Below are 17,153 nucleotides of genomic sequence, written 5' to 3' on the forward strand. Positions count from 1 at the left end.
GCTGCAAATCTTTCTGTGTTTATTGTCCTACCTGTCCTCCATTTCATTTTAATTATATTAAAGCCAATGCGCACACATGCAAAAATATTCCCCTCTAGTCCTTCTTTATCCTTCTTGTTCCTGGGATCTGCTGGAGCCACTCCCCCATCTTGGGAGTCACTGGGATCACTGTTACCTTCACCCTCCACATCTTCTCCAGCTCTTCTCTGAGCCCTTGATATTTGTCCAGCTTCTGTGTTCCTTCTTCCTGATGTTGCTGTCATTCAGTTGTGTGTGTGTGTGTGTGTGTGTATGTGTGTGTGTGTGTGTGTGTGTGTGTATGTATGTGTGTATGTATGTATGTGTATATATATATATATATATATATATATATATATATATATATATGTGTGTGTGTATATTAGGGGTGCAACAATACTATATATGTTCAATACTCGTATTGATATTGAACATATTCGATACAGTGCTTTCGGTTCGCATATGTATGAACAATACAACATTTTTTATTTATTTTATCAACTTTCCTTCTGACGATGCTGTCTGTGTTGAGCACTCAGTGGATCTGCGCTCGACAGTGCAGCCTAGGCGGAGTAGTCGAACACAGATTCACTGAGCGCAGGGCAAGCTAGCGAGACAGAAGCTAAGGTCGTTGCAACATGGCAAATTGAACCTCCCCCACCCTCATTCAGATCTGGCGTTTGGAACTATTTTGGTCTTCATGTGACTATGACCCTGAAGGTAAGCACGTCATGGACTAAAGTAAAACAGTATGTCGGATGTGGCAGCAATGCTCAGTTACATTGGTGGGAACTAGTGTGTTAGCGCAGTTAGCTCGTTAACGTGTTGGCCGTCCAGCCCCACACACGGGGCGATCCGCGGTAGCTCGTTAACGGAGATTTGCCGTGTTGTGGCGTTAACGTCATTTCAGATTAACGGTGACAGCACTAGTGGGAACACAACGAATATGACTGCACATTTACTCCGACATCATCCTAGTGCAAAGACAAGTGGAAGCAGACAAAAACAACAAGCACGCATGCTACAAACTTTAGCCGAGTCATTTAGACAGCCGTTAGCACATGATTCTCCTTATGGGGACCTGATATGTTTAATATGCTGCTGAGAATATAGCCCAGAAGAAGCGTATAGTAGAGCTTTTATTTTGGAAAGAGACATTTCTCTGTAATAAACTCTCTTTTCCAAAGATGAGGGATTTCAGATCAGATAGATTTATTTTTTTTTATTACTTTGTTGTTTCAGCAACATTAAATTTAAAAACTGTACTTTTGAGATAAAATTATTATTATTATAATATAATAATTAATTATTATATTATATTTATAATTTTAATAAATGACAAATTAAAAAGGCATGAACATTTTTGTATCAAAAATTTTTTTTTACAATTTTATAAAAATATATATTATACAATTTTGTGTATCGTTGCACCCCTAAAATATATATATATCATCATTTGTATAAAGCCAGGTCATTTGATCATTTGTATAAAGCCAGGTCATTATGACTGTGTGTGTGGTCCGTGCGCTAATCAGGGCTTCTTATAAGAAACAAAGGTCTTTTGTTATAGGGAATTGTGTGTGTGTGTGTGTGTGTGTGTGTGTGTGTGTGTTTGTGTGCAGTTACACACACTTGAAAGTTTCTTTTTCTTGGTGCTTTTGTTTGTGTGGCTTTGTGGTTGTGTGACTTTTTTTCTGTGTGTGTTAGAGCTATTTGGCAGATTTCATGTCAGTTCAGTGCACTACGAGACAATGCAGTCTTGTTACAATGACCACACTCAGCTGATATAAAGTCAGCTGAGTGTGACTGTGGCTGTGTAGCTGAAAGAGTGTCTGGTTAAATGCATGTTTGTATTTTTGGATTTGTATCATAGCTAACTCAGAGCAGACATACGCAGCAATACAAAAAATTTAACTATTCCCACGGCACTGTAAACTGTAACATATACAAGGTTTATTTTTGATTCGGTTTAAGTATGTTGCAGTATGAAGTATGTTGCATTAAATTGTAAAACGTATTACTTTTTTCCTTTCATGTTTGCTTTACTAACAAAGTACAAAGTGATAAAGAAAAACTTGTTAATGAGTATATAGCTGTGCATATATATGTACAACAGCAGTCAGCTGATTAATTATCCAAAATATTCATCTGGTTAAAATAAGTGAAGCGTCACAGTTTTAGACTCAGTTTTTGCACAGATGCCATCTCCAGGTTGAGTCCTGATGTTTGGATACGTATCATTAACGCGAACAATTTAAACTTCCGCTCCCACTGGAAGAACCAAAGTCACTTAAAGCTCGCTTAGCATTGTGTTTATCTACAGAAATGATTGAAATAAAGAGACCTTTTTGAAATAAGAAGACAAACAGCAGCAGTATTTTGCTGTCTCTGTCAGGCCTGTCTGGGGTTCAGGTGTGCCTATTTTCTTTTCATTTGTTTCTACTGGATCGGCCTGTCGGTTGCTCCCTCAGTAAGTCATTAATATTGACACAGGAGAGGACAGGTAACCTGAATAATTACATTTTCATTTATGAAGAGGTGAGCTACTGTCACTGATGACACACTAGCAGCAGTAGCTCAGATGGGAGTTCTGTTCGACCAAAGTCCTCATCCAGACCAAAACCATACTGTCCCTGCTGCGAGAATAAGGAGCATTTCCTGAACGCTTGTATAGAGTTTAAGAAACTGACCACTGACCAGATGGTGAGGTGGTTAACTGATGAACAGCGGTGCTGGAAATGTGGAAGAACTCACCAGCCGGAGGTTTGCACCCTCAAACGACCTTGTAATACCTACAGAGAGCAACACCTGACTTTACTGCATGATGCGGTCCAGCAGATCCAGAAGAGTGTGCTCATGATGACTGCTCCGACTACAACAGTGTACTTGGATAGGCCAAGCCGGTCTCCCAAGGTGATGCTGAAGGTTGTAAAGGTCTTGCTGTACAACAGAGACCAAACATTGGAGACTCATGCAATACTCGATGATGGCTCAGAACGAAGCATCATTTTATCACAAGCTGTTCGACGTTTAAACCTCACCCCAGAGTCTGAGACACTTACCCTGCGGACTGTCCACCAAGTTTTGTGGCGCCTCAGTTTCCTTCCAAGTGGGGAGAAGTATCATATACAAAAGGCATTCACCGCCGATGCCCTTGGTCTCTCAGAACATTCCTATCCGGTGAGGATTCTTCAACGCCGTTATAAACACCTGCGTGACTTACCTCTGCCTTTGGTAGACCATGTTCAACCTCTGCTGCTTATCGGCTCTGACATGCCTCATCTCCTGGCACCTACAGAACCAGTTAATCTGGGCCTGACAGGGGGACCCATCGCTGTCCATACCAAGCTTGGTTGGTCGCTCCAAGGTCCCATCAGTGTCGACCAAACTCCTGCAACTGAGCAGCAGTGCCTGTTCACAGCAACAGTTGTGCCAACCAGTGAGCTTTTCAGGAATGTTGAGCGTCTCTGTCAGATTGATACGCTGCCTTATGTGAGCGAGAAGCAGGTAACCCGATCGAAGCAAGATCAGCAAGCTCTAAACCTACTCCAGACATCCACCATCAGGGTCACTGTCGATGGGACACAGAGGTATGCCACACCACTGCTTTGACGCTTCAAGCTCCTATGGAAGCAGTCTTGCCAAGTCTGCGCAGTACAGAGAGGAGACTTGTCAAAGACCCACAACGCGCCGAAGTATATTGTCAGGAGATTCAGAAGCTAGAGAAGATGGGCTATGTAGCCGTGGTGCCACATGAGATAGCTAGAACCACTGCAGATTCCTGGGTCATACCTCACCACATGGTGCGACACGGACAGGATCGTCTTTAACGGCTCTTTCCAGTACAAAGGGAAGTCCCTCAACTCTATTCTCCTCCCTGGACCTGCCCTAGGTCCATCTTTGCTAGGAGTTCTTCTTCGGTTTCGACAGTATCCAGTTGCTGTGATTGGCGACATCAAAGGTATGTTCCACCACATACGCCTTTTGCCAGCAGACAAACCAGTGCTGCGCTTCTTCTGGCGGGACATGAAGAGGAATGAAGAACCGAAGATCTATAAATGGCAAGTGCTACCATGCCTCCGCAGTACCCACTCCCAAGAGGAAGCTAAGGCCCTAGTCGACAGTCTGCGCCAGCTGCTCCACACCGGGGGCTTTGAGATACGTCAATGGGCCAGCAACATCCCTGCTGTCATTGAACATCTTCCATCCAATGTCATATCTGAGAGTAGTGACCTATGGCTCTCTCAGTCTAGCACGGACCTTTGGGAGCCAACTCTGGGATTGACATGGGATTGCCTTCGTGACTTCTTCAAATACAGACATCGACTGGGGGAGAGAACTGAACCCACACTGAGGAACGTCTACAAAACACTTGCGTGTCAGTATGATCCGCTAGGTTATATAGTACCGTTCACCACACAGGCCAAGATTCTGGTGACATTACCAGGGGCAAGACCTTGAAGGAGCTGTCACGACCACACCGGTGGCACCAAGGCCCTGAGTTTTTACGTCAATCCGAGGAGCATTGGCCGACCAGCCCACCAGCATATCCAGAGCCAGAGGATGGTGAGCTGAAGAAATCATATTTCTGTGGACAGGTTAGGGTTAACTCCTGCCCTCAACTTCCTGAAATCAGCATGTTCTCCACCTGGAAGGATCTCATGAAGACAACAGCGCGGTCCCTACATGGGGAGGCTGACCCAAACTCAAGCTCGCCGAGTGAAGCAGACGATTACATCAAAGCTGAGAAACTCCTCCTGATGAAGGCCCAGTCAGAGTCATTCCCAGAGGAGGCCAAGGCACTCAGGTCTGGCAGACCATTGCCAACCAACAGCCATTAGAACTGATGTTGTTAAGGCGCTTTATTGCCAGAAAAGGCAAACCTTTTAAGCTCCTGTGTGACAACGGGACAAATTTTGTCAGTGGAGCCCGAGAGCTACATGAGGCCTTTGAGCCCATGGCGCCTCAGTTGAAGGAGCGTTTGGCAGAGTAGCAGATTGCTTTCTGTTTCAACCCCCCCAGTGCTCCTCACTTCGGTGGCGCCTGGAAGAGAGAGGTCAGGTGCGTGAAAACTGCTCTTTAGGTCGTACTCAAGGAGCAGACGGTCCCTGAAACTGTGCTTCGTACAGTCCTTGTGGAAGTGGAAGGTATCGTAAATGCTAAACCTCTCGGCTACGTCTCATCAGACATAGCAGATCCAGACCCCATCACACCTAACATCCTGCTGATGGGACGCTATGATGCATCACTCCCTCAAGTGGTTTACGATCCCAGTAACCTTATCGGGAGTCGCAGATGGAGACATAGTCAAGTTCTTGTCAACCACTTCTGGTCCCGATTCATCCGTCACTACCTGCCTATCTTGCAAGAGAGACAGAAGTGGCAGAAGGATGCGGAGTGCCTCAAACCAGACCAAGTGGTGCTCATAGTTGATCCTCAGCTCCCAAGAGCTTTATGGCCTGTTGGTAAGGTAACGACTACTTACCCTGGAGCTGATGGACGCATCCAGGCTGCTGCCGTTAAGGTCAAAGATCGAACGTATATTCAACCAGTAGCCTGCTTGGTCTCACTCCCTATGCTTGAAGATGATGATAAGGATCCACGTACCTGAGTGGCCTTTCTACCTTGGATTCGACTGTCTGTGCAGACAGTCGGGGGCGGCTGTGTTAGAAAGCCCACTGTTTGCACGTTGTTTGCTTGGTTGAAGTGTTCTGGTTTGTTTATTGATAGTGTTTGCGCTGTGGAAATTGATATGTCCTACGTCATTGAACTCACCATATCATTGCTGACGCTCCTTGAATGCACCACTCTGTGCCATGTGCTGCTAATCTGCCTTCGTAGCTGCTGATAGCCAGCATTGTTTCCTTGTGTCCTCTCATCAGCATCTCGTGGGTTTTGATTTATTGCTGTGTGTGAATGCCTGTTTACATGATGTTGTGTATGTCAGATGCTGTTGTGTGTATTTGTTCCCTTGTGACTATGCTAATGTTATCTTATGCTAATACGCTAATACGCTATGTAAGCTACTAAATTAGTTAATGCTAATTATTAATTCTTGTGTAATTGTTGAAGTTGTTATAGATGTGAGTGTTGAATACAGTTCCTCGTGCCATCTCTGTGCTAGAATTATGTCTGGGCATGTTGAATGTTTTATGTGTGCTGTACTGATAGTTGCTTTAGGTATCGTTACTACAGACAACAGCTGAATAAATCTCCTAAACTTGGAAGCTGCCTCCGTGTTCTTTAACCGGAACACACCCACCATACCTTGCCGCTCTAAATCAGCTAAACTCCTGGAGACTACATTCTCTCCATTTTACAGCATGTGTCAGATGTAAGCATAAAAGTAGCCCAGGTTGTGTTTCCACTGAAAACTTTAGTTACATAACTGTGTATTTAACACTTAAACAAAAACTAAACTAACAGGAGCCAGCACAATGCGTAATACAACTGACATTTCTGAGTTGTGTCTTGGGTCGAGCTTTGAACCGGCTGTTTAAAGGCCTGCGTGTGGGTAAGGCTGCTTTAGCTGCCTGCTTTGAGCTGTCAGGCTAATACAGAGGCCCACACCTGATTCTGCCCCGAGGCCACTTCCTGTGCCTTGCCTCTGGTCTTTCTCCCAGCTTTCCTGTCTTCTCACTACCGTCCCATCAAAGAAAGGCTAAAAGCAGTGCAGCGGCAGAAGTAATATCCATTCACCGTTTGCTCTTCCTGTCATATATAGTGCAACTAACGAGTGCTCCAGCAATGCTCAGTTGAGTCATTTGTTTACTTTTGGGTTGCACATCACCAGCTGCTAGCATCTCCTCCTTCCTAGCCTGGTTGTTCTCAATGGTGTATTTGTGCCTCGCGTGATAAAACGAGTGTGTAGTTTCAACCTTCAGCAAGCAGGAACTATTTTCTTGCATATTTTCCAAAGGTTCGTGCTTTGTTGGATGTAGCTCTCCTTCAGGTACTAAATCGTCATCGGAGGGTGACGCGTGGCTCTCACTGTCAGACAGCGTATACTGATACGATCAGGGACAGTATGACACGACTAACCCAAACTGTCTCTCACAGAGCAGACACTACCTTAAAGTGCCTGGTTTGGTGTAATCAGCAGAGCTATTCTTTATAAATCACCTGATGCATGCGTAGGTTTTGGATCAGTGCTACACTCTGCCTTATTTACATACATCTACATCTTCTACCTAAAGCTTTCTGCCAGTCACAACGTTGCTGTAGCCAAGATTTTAGCAACGATGTGGCTGTGAGGAGTGGGTGATACGAAGCTGGGGAAAAGATCTGGATCAGATTGGAAATGGCAAAAAAAAAACCAACCCCAGCTCACAGAAAACAGGTGAAGCTTTCCCAGGGTGGTGTCTCTGAGGGTCAGCATGTGTCTTTGCTGTGGGCTGTGGAAGTGCTATGCACCTGAGATGTACACAGCTGACAGTTAAACCACAGCGGTGTCATTTGATAAGCTCGTGAGCTACTGTTACAAAATGGTCGAAACACTGGACTAGATATGACTGCAAGTGTCAGCAGTTGTATCACTGATTCATTCATCTTCTGAACCATTTTAGTGTTACGGCGATGGCCTGAAGCCTGTCCCAGCTGTCACTGGGCAAGAGGCACCATGACCGATTAGCATTTTAACACCGAGAGAAAGAAAAGAAAAATTCACTCTTCTATTCACACCTCGTGCCAGTTTACCATCACCAGTTAGCCCAACAAGCTGTCTTTGGACAGTGGGAGGAAACCAGAGTCCCCCGAGAGAACCTGAGAGGCAAGCACAGGATTAACATGCAGACGGTGCAGGGCTGCCAGCCAGCATGGAAGCTGTCGGGTGTATTTGCTGTTTGTGCTGATCGCTGGATCCTGAATGAGAGAACGACAGGTCACATGTTTGAAACTGAATTACAAGGTTTTAGTGCAACATGCTGGGTGTGACTCTGTGAAGCCGCCGGCAACGGTTAATTAGGCAACGGTTACGACACGCCACCACCGCAGTGGTTGCACCAAGTTTTGCAAAGACAGCGTGTGTGTGTGCGTGTGTGTGTGTGCATGCATGCGTGTGTGTGTGCGTGTGTGTGCGTGTGCATGCGTCTGTGTGTGTGTGTGCGTGCGTGTGTGTGCGTGTGTGTGTGCATGCATGCGTGTGTGTGTGTGTGCGTGTGTGTGCGTCTGTATGCGTCTGTGTGTGTGTGCATGCGTCTGTGTGTGTGTGCATGCGTCTGTGTGTGTGTGTGTGCGTCTGTGTGTGTGTGCGTGTGTGTGCGTGTGTGTGTGTGCGTGCGTGTGTGTGCGTCTGTGTGTGCGTCTGTGTGTGTGTGTGTGTGTGCGTGTGTGTGTGTGTGTGTGCGTGCGCGTCTGTGTGTGTGTGTGCGTGTGTGTGTGTGCGTCTGTGTGTGTGTGCGCGTGTGTGTGTGTGTGTGCGTGCGTGCGTGTGTGTGTGCGTGCGTGTGCGTCTGTATGCGTCTGTGTGTGTGTACGTGTGCGTCTGTATGTGTGTGTGTGTGTGTGTGTGCATGTGTGCATGTGTGTGTGAGCATTCTTGTTCCACTCTAGAAATCAGTCACTGGGGAGGGAGAGAGGGTGTGTAATGCATCAGCCCCGTGTTTTTAATTAATAGTTAATTGCAAATGGAAAATTAACGGGAACGAGGACGAGAGGAGTAAAAGAAGAAGAAGAAATAATTAGGTATGAGGAGCGAGGCAAGCCGGAGGAGAACATGACATGGCAGTGTGGGGGAGAGGAGAGTGAGTGTGATGTTAGAGAGGAGAGAGAGATGCACGAGGAAGGGATGAAAGAGGAGTTGGCAGATAAACATAACAGGTGACAGTGAAACAGAGAGATAATGGCAGATGGATTTAATGAGGTCTCCCTAGATGTAATACTGAACTTAATTATTCTGCTCACCTGTCTGAGCTCACATGCATGTGTATGTGGTTCTTAACATCCCCCCTGAACCTACAGACTGTGTCTCTTGGCACCAGAGCTCTCCATTAGCACATGAGCGAACCTGAACCAGGAGGCCTCCTCTTCAGCTCTGCGACGGTTAGAACCAAATCCTGAAGAAGCATGTTAGCCTCTAATAAGCCGGTCGCATAGGGCGAACGTTGTGGTGCAAAACTGCATGAAGGGTATAAATGTAAAAATGTGTCAGGCTTTTCTTTCTCTCCGTTTCTGAATAAACCTTCAGGTGCTGCGAACATTAATCTGGTGTTATCGAATACAGTAGGACGGCTCTTAGACAGGTCACTGCCTATTATACACGGTGTATGACTTTGGATATAGCTAGGATTAGTTGGTGGTGTACAGACCAGTTTACAGCCTCGGTAGCGTTTCTCCAGTCTGCCACTGGAGCAAGTCAAAGTTCAGTATATTAAGCCTTGAAATTAGCTGGAAAAACTCATTCTTAGGTAGGGCTGTTCGATGTAACGATATATATCGGATGACGATATAAAAATGTCTATCGTTTCATTTTACACTATCGTTTGTTTCGTGGTGTCGCAAAATAAACTGTTTACGGCAATATTTGTTCATGGTTTTGATGTCACTGTAGTTATTAATTTCTTAAAGTTCTCTCTTTCTCTTATATTTAATATAACCACACTACCAACGGATAAGCGCCTGTTTTTATGCGTTGTCGTTAGCAACAACGACGGTAACAGCATCGCGTGTCCGCTTGTTTATGTTCCACATAAACCTTTCACAATAAAGCTCAAGATCCTGTTGAGACTTTTCAAAATAAACTGCATCACGTGAAAGAGCAGATTATTTACGGATGAGAAGTAAAAAAGACGCCAGGTGCTAAAAAATAAACCTTAGACTCAAACGTTAGAGCAGGCTTTTCCCCGCAGCACGCCGTGTAATAAATACTCACAAAGAAAACGGCGCCGTTACAACTTGTGTCTAAAAATGTATCGTTTCATGCATCGGTTAAAACACTCGACTCCAGCTACACGACGCGCAGCTGGAAACACTTCACACAAGTCGAGCTGCCCGAGATTCACAGACTTTACAGGAAATGTTACATTTTTGTGATTTATATCGTTATCAGACGATAGATGTTTTATATCAGGAGATGAGATTTTGGTCATATTGCACAGCCCTATTCTTAGCTATATTTGACTGGTGTTGTGAAGGTTTGTGTCTCATAATAAGTTCATGGTGCTCAAAAGTAGCTTTTTTCTATAACCTAACATCATCATCTTGGTTTTAAGTGTATAAAACGTATTTTCAGTTCTAAAACTGTGACGCTGTTCTAGATTTAAGTCCAACACCTCACTTAAAATAAGTCATAATTCTCCATTTCTGGTGCATTTACCTTTCTATTAGCTAAACAGCTTTGTGTCTAATTTGAAGTGTGATGAGATATTTTGACTAGAAATGAAACAAAAATACTTGGTAACATTTTGAGTTTTTACTTTAAGCTAAACGTAAGATTTCAATACCTGCATCCATCAAACTGAATTATTAGTTTTATTAATGCTTTCATATATTTTAAGTACAGTATTTGTTGCTCTGGAGATGGATGGTTAACTGATGCAGCACATGCTCCGTACTGAATTATCACAGCTCCTGCATGTAAAACTGTACTCATGAGGCACATTCAGGTTATGTTATATAACATATGATGCTGCTATACTCACTGGCCACTTTGACATACACGCTTTTTCAACTGCGTGTGAATACAGATATCTAATCAGCCAAGCACATGGCAGCAGCTCAATACGTACAGGCATGCATAAGACTCTTCAGTATTTATTGTGCTCTCATCATCTGTATCACTCAACATCTCCAGAGCAGAAACAATCTCGACCGTTCTTTCCAACTGCAGTCATGTTTGGAACATCTCTACGCTCGTCACCGTTGCTTCTTCATCGACCACGAAAATCTAATAGTAGAAGAGTTTCTGTAACAAGCAACAAGAGAAGCAGTTACAGGGGGAAACCCCAGAGTCAGCACAAAGCTAAAGATTTCAACAGCCTTCAAGAAAAGTCCCGCGATGAACTGAAAACGTCCAAATCCAAACATCCAGATGTTTATCTGATGCTGTCGCATGATTTAGAAAAACAATCTGCAAACGCAGCCTTACTACATCACACTACATAAAACATCAACGCAGCGCTCCAGCTGGACTGTCAGTGACTAAGCTGGTCACCTCAGATGTTGCATCTGCTTCACCACTTCATCTCTCTTAGCTAAGAAGACACTGAGACAGCGAGACTCTAAACAACACAAAAATATTGGTGACTGATACGCACTGATCTGTCAGATCAGATATTTCCACATCTGTAGTTCATGTTACGAACATCTCACATGAGTGTTGTCAGTGCACAAAGAAAGTCTCTTTCTAGCCTAAAAAGGGCTGAATTCCCTTTATTTTCACCCATCTGAGCTGGAAAAGACGCACCGGTGCAGACGGGCTAAAGAAGAAGAATGACACCATAACGTTTATTTATTATTATCTTAATATTTAGCTTTGAAAATCTTATTTTTGGAGATATTTTTGTTAATCATGTCTTTATCCTGTCTTCCTTCTCTCACCCCAACCAATCACAGCAGATGGCCCCGCCCCTCCCTGAGCCTGGTTCTGCCGGAGGTTTCTTCCTGTTAAAAGGGAGTTTTTCCTTCCCACTGTCGCCAAAGTGCTGCTCATAGGGGGTCATATGATTGTTGGGTTTTTTTGGCGCCTTGAGGCGACTGTTGAATTGAATTGAATATCTTTTGGACTTTAAACTTACATCAGCACCAGAGGCAAAGTGTAGGCTAAAAGTTTGCTAAAGTATCGAGACTGTAACACATTTTCAAAGTTTTCAAAACCACAAATATAAACCCTGCAGGTGTAGTGAGACCAATGCCAGACTAAGGTTGCCCCGGACTCTATTGATATGCACATAAACTCTTCACATCAATCCATCCAGTAACTAGTTTGGATCAAAGTGTTAGACCAGCCATCCCCGGAGCTTCGCCTCCAGCACGGCGTAAATACCGGCTTATGTGTGTTTTGAAGAAAAGCAGAGCCAGAGCTGAGGGCATCGGGATGTGTCTGTGAGAATCTGTGTGCTCAGGATGCTGCTGCTTGACCTCAAGGTGTGATGACAAGTGAGTGGAGCCGAATAACGGAGCAGCTGATGCCTCCATTTCACTGTCTGTGTGTGTGATGGGAGGGTGGAGGGGCAACGTTACTGACACCTTCAGTTATTTATAGCTTCTTTATCACACACATTTTATCCCCTCTTTCTCCTTCACTCTTTGCACTTGCTGTAATGTTCTCAGAAAACACACACACACATGTGTGCATCCGAGTCTGAGGCAGCGTTGACAGGAGTCGGTCAGTGTGCACTTTGTCACTACCAAGAGCTGTGTCGACGAAGAACAGAAAGGGAGCGGATGGACGGCATAGTGAAAAAGAGCCAATCACAGGGCTTTGTGCGAGTGTGTGTGTGTCGGAGCAAACAGTGTTAGCTAGCAACAGTGCAGGGCTGAGATAAAGACCTAATTGCATAGTGTGCTGTGTAGGCTTTGTGTTCTGTGAGTGTTCACATGAGTAGGTGTGAGGATAAAAATACGAGTCCAGGGATAATGGGAGGCATTAACGAGGCAGGCGCGTTGTGTTTGATATCATGTGTGCGCATCAACAGTTTTTCTTTCTGTGGGTTTCGTAACTTTAGCAGGTTAGCTTTAGGGCTGCCACGATTAGTCGACTAGTCACGATTACGTCGACTATCAAAATCGTCGATGACTGATTTAATAGTCGACTCGTCGTTTGAGGCTTTGTAAGATCCCAAAAGACGCAGGAATAAGTAGTAGGATTTAAGAGTGTAATAACGGACTGAAACAGAAGATGGCAGCACTGCATGTACAAGGATGCCAGCTGCCGTTAAACCCCGAAGAAGAAGAAGAAGCTGTGTCCCAGAATTCATAGCAGCCCAGCTCAGTTTCCAACAATGGCGGCAGCTAGTTAGTTTTAATATTACTCTTATTATTCTTTCTGGGTCACAAAATAAACGTTTAACATATTTTCAGGCGAGAATGTAGCTGTGTAAACCTCAAATATCTGCTCAGTTTATCAAGACACCACATATTTTCAAAAGCGCTCCGACGTTTTCGGAGACGTCTGTTACCCACTAGCTCGATAGCTAGCCGGGGGCTAGGCTAACTAGCGCCGTGAGAATACCGGACTCCCGGCTAATCATTTTCAAACCCACCGCCGTCTTTCACTACTCAGGTTAAACATGATATATAAGTCACTTAGATAACTTAAAAATGTTATTGTTTGGCTTTTTGTAGTATTTTATTTGTTCCTGAGTAAATCGGTTTGGCTGAGATTAAAGTTATAGTTTTTACACAGCTGAATAAACGTCAAGCAGACAGCTGATTATCAGAAGTGTGAGATGCTGGAGAATTTACTCCGGTGTCCTGTTATATTTTAGATAGCAAGGAGTTTATTAAACTTCACCGAAACAATCTGCAAATTTCATTAACATTTAATAAACTATCATCTTGTCTTTATTTTTAGTTAGCACAGACCTTAAACACTTAAAGCTGTAAGCTAATGATAGTTATATAAGAGCAGATGCTGCTGGTGCAATAAGCTGTACTTTTACGTCCAATGGATGATGATCTGATTAGTCGACTAATCGCAAAAATAATCGGTGACTAGTCGACTATCAAAATAATTGTTTGTGGCAGCCGTAGTTAGCTTTAAACTTCAGGTTTTTAGCGCCTATTGATCAGTGCTCATCAGCAAAGAACAGCACGGCCACGCTGGAGTCGATGTAACCAGTTTGGGCGTTTCACAAATTTAAAAGTGCGCTATAGGCAGATCCTGTTACTGCTATATCAACATCTGCTGATTGGCCCCAAAATGGCAGCCACAGGATGATGTCATGGGACAGTGTTGTGGTTAAATTGCCCATATGTCTGTCTCTCCGTCCATCTGTCTGACTCGGTGTGAAACTAAACTATGTTTCAGGTCACCGTGCAGATTGTGCCAAGGCTACGTGAAATTGCACATATACACACACCAACACAGAAACACACACACACACAGTCCCTTGGCTTTGCTGACAGAAGGGCTTGGAGAGTGGGTAATGAGAAAAGGTCCTCATGCATGAAAGCTCACGTCAGCAAGCTAGCCAGCCGCTCGCACACACACACACAGACACACACACATGTACAGAGATGGGAAAATATGTCAGTTACACTTCTGATAACATTCATAACACTAATTTTAAGTCTTTGCTCGACCCTGTTCTCCTCAGCTGTGACCTTCGGTGTCTTCCTCACTCTTCCCGAGTTAGCAAAGATGCCAGTAAAACTTTCCAGAGCGCTCGTTTGAAATCTTTTCTTCTTCCATCAACCCTCCTCCTCAAATTGTTTTCCAGTTAGAGAATCACGTAAAAGCACAGCAATGTCCACAAAATGTAACTCGATTACAATTTAAGAACAAAATCATTGAGACTGAGCTAGACGGAGCACAACTCGCCATCACGATATCCAGCTGAGGAAGGAACCACCTGCCTTCACGTGTCATAGGATTGTTTTAGCTGTCTGCGTCCAGTTAGCTTAAACGTAATGCTGTGTTAGAAGCACCACGGGACATAACGTTGGGACCACACGGGCGTGCTGAGTGTCGGCGCCGTCCCACGGCCACTTCTGTTCCTGATGAAAGGCTCAACTTTTGGTTTGGTTTAAAAAACTTTATTCCGAGTGTGTTTGACCTCACAGTCAGGTTTACATGGAAGCACTTTCTCACAGTGCAAAGCTGGCCGAGCGCCCCTGCAAAGAGCCTCTCTGTCATAACTTTAGCTTTCTGTCATATAAACACAGAGTCCCCCAAAGTCCCACATCAACCTCTCTACTGGCATCGTTTCCTCTTCCCATTAAGAGTTTCTCCTCTCTGGTAGGAAAGGTGGAATTTCAGAAAATGTCTTTTTTCTTTCAGCGGGGACGGAAAGATCTGTCCTGGTTCCCGTCTGCAGCTCCAGGCTTTGGCCCTATGTGTGAAAGGCACTGATGTAAATAGAAGTGTGGTATATTTATATAGGACTGGCACACTGGCTGATTGATCTGAAACATTACACTGACCGTTGGACGCTCACAGAAACCTGTAAACAGATGTATAGTAGCACACATCAGCACACCAAACCAGGCCACGCAGAGCAGAGGCCTTTTTAAACTGACCACTAACTCTGTGGTTTTTATAAAGAAGCTTTTCCTTATTTCCTGTCATCTACTTTACGTCATAACGATGGATGTTCATATTACACTTATAATGAGGTCGGCGTTGGCGAGTAATCCCCGTCAGGAGCAGAACTTCAGCACTCCGTCTGCTCTTGGCTCAGTGTGATTATAGTGAGGGTGGATATCACCTTATATGGTAATCTTAGGCGTACAGCAACCCACCCACCTGCTGTTCAAACCTTCTGTTTGAAAAGAGCAGCCAATCAGAAGAGGAGCAAAGAGCTCACTTCAGACCTGATGTAAGTGAGGATTATTTTGATTCATCAGCAACTTTCAGAGTAATTGATGTTGTTCTCCAGAAGTTGAATCTGTTCATTTGTAGCGTTTTGTGGGAGAAACGTTTCGTCATCATCCAGGTGACGTCTTCAGTCTCAGCTGGCTGCAGGTTTCCTGCAGATAATTGATGTAGTGTGAGTACATCATACTTTATCTCACCGGCTCATGACTGATGCTGCGTGTTGCTCTCCAGCTTGACACGATGCTAAAGAACAAGATGTGAACAGTTTCTCTGAAATCTAAACTTATGTTATTTGGAAATAGTAGTTTAAATACAAATGCAAAGATTCAAATAAATGGTGTTGATATTGAAAGAGTCAGTGAAAATAAATTTCTGGGGGTAATAATAGATGAAAAACTTAACTGAGAGCTCACTTAAGATGTATTCATTCCAAAGTATCACGAAGCATTGCAACACTAAACAAGGCAAAGCAGGTGTTAGACAAACATCACTTCATATTCTCGACTGTTCACTGGTTTCACCATGCTTCAGCTATTGTGCAGAGGTCTGGGGCAACAACTATAAAACCACATTACATTCACTTTTTACTCTTCAAAAAAAAGCAGTTCGAATCATCCACAGTGCAGGTTATAGGAACATACAAACTCACTATTTTTGCAGTCGGAAATATTGAAAATTGACGATCTAGTGAAATTCCAAACAGCACAAATTCTATTCAAAGCAAAAAATAAAGAACTGCCAGGAAATCTTCAGAGTATGTTTTTTTGGAAAGATGTAAGTTATAATTTAACTTTTGTAACTTCAAAACAATGAAGGTTCGTACTACAAGAAAAGGCTTTTGTGTTTCTGTTCATGGAGTGAAACTGTGGAACAGTCTGAATATGGAATTAAAGCAACGTCCAAACATAAAACTGTTCAAAAAGAGTTATAAAAATCTGATCTTCTCGAACTATAAAGAAAAGGAAAATATTTAAATTAAGTGAATGTCTCTATTTAAAAAACAAAATTAAATCATGATGTGATATTATAGGATATCAGAAATCTGTTCACTGTTTTTATTACAAATTACATCAGTAAGAAACTAAATATTAACTGATAATTTATGGCAAAGGGGTGGGATCAATAAGTGTTCACTTATTCCCTTTCAACATGTAAATTAATAATTTTTTTTGTATGTAATTTGTACAGTATTTTTTTTCTTTCTTATTTTCTTTTCTAAATGTACTTGTATATTGTTCACATGTTGAAATAAATTACCAATCAATCAACGTTCACTGCGGGGCTGCTGACAGCGCCTATATTTGTTCGTAGTTCCTGCACATGTGTCTCTCTGAGCTCTTTGCACTTTCTCTACTAGATTTCTTTTCCATTTGGATTACTTGGTTGTAAAGTGAGAACAGTGGGATAGACACAGGCCTGTAAGACACGCACAAATGTTTGCAGCCGTGTTGGATCCTGAGTTGTGCCCATGCTGTTCATTCGGGTTTATTTATGCATGCTGATGTTGTCTATCAGAATTGCCTCACATTGTTGCCTCAACCTGTATCTGTCTGTTTGAATCAGCTTTTGTGTCGTGGTGTCCTGCCTGCTGTTCGTGGCTGTCCGTCTCTCTGTTGGTCTTTGTCTCATTTGTCCATACGAGCGGGCGTCTACCTCGCTA

General features: G+C 43.6%; 3 protein-coding genes across 5 annotated transcripts in view; all 3 read left to right on the forward strand.

The window, feature by feature from the left end:
* Positions 1–17,153, forward strand: part of LOC146515968 (guanine nucleotide-binding protein G(o) subunit alpha) — a 105,373-nt gene that overhangs the window by 9,305 nt on the left and 78,915 nt on the right. The window lies entirely within an intron of this gene.
* Positions 1–17,153, forward strand: part of LOC146515969 (uncharacterized) — a 65,260-nt gene that overhangs the window by 7,877 nt on the left and 40,230 nt on the right. The gene's annotated exons all lie outside the window — the stretch shown is intronic.
* LOC146515970 (uncharacterized) lies at positions 1,413–16,753 on the forward strand. 2 transcript variants are annotated; one of them, XM_085169106.1, is made up of 2 exons: positions 1,413–14,435; positions 14,478–16,753. In XM_085169106.1, the coding sequence occupies exon 1, from the start codon at positions 2,719–2,721 to the stop codon at positions 3,628–3,630; it is 912 nt and encodes a 303-aa protein (XP_085025232.1). In that variant the 5' UTR covers positions 1,413–2,718; the 3' UTR covers positions 3,631–14,435; positions 14,478–16,753. The 2 variants fall into 2 exon arrangements, with proteins under 2 accessions (XP_085025232.1, XP_085025231.1); XM_085169105.1 differs by having other exon boundaries at positions 1,413–10,137; positions 10,247–16,753.

The sequence above is a fragment of the Neolamprologus multifasciatus genome, chromosome 7, assembly GCF_963576455.1.
Source record: "Neolamprologus multifasciatus chromosome 7, fNeoMul1.2, whole genome shotgun sequence".
NCBI classification, from domain to species: domain Eukaryota; kingdom Metazoa; phylum Chordata; class Actinopteri; order Cichliformes; family Cichlidae; genus Neolamprologus; species Neolamprologus multifasciatus.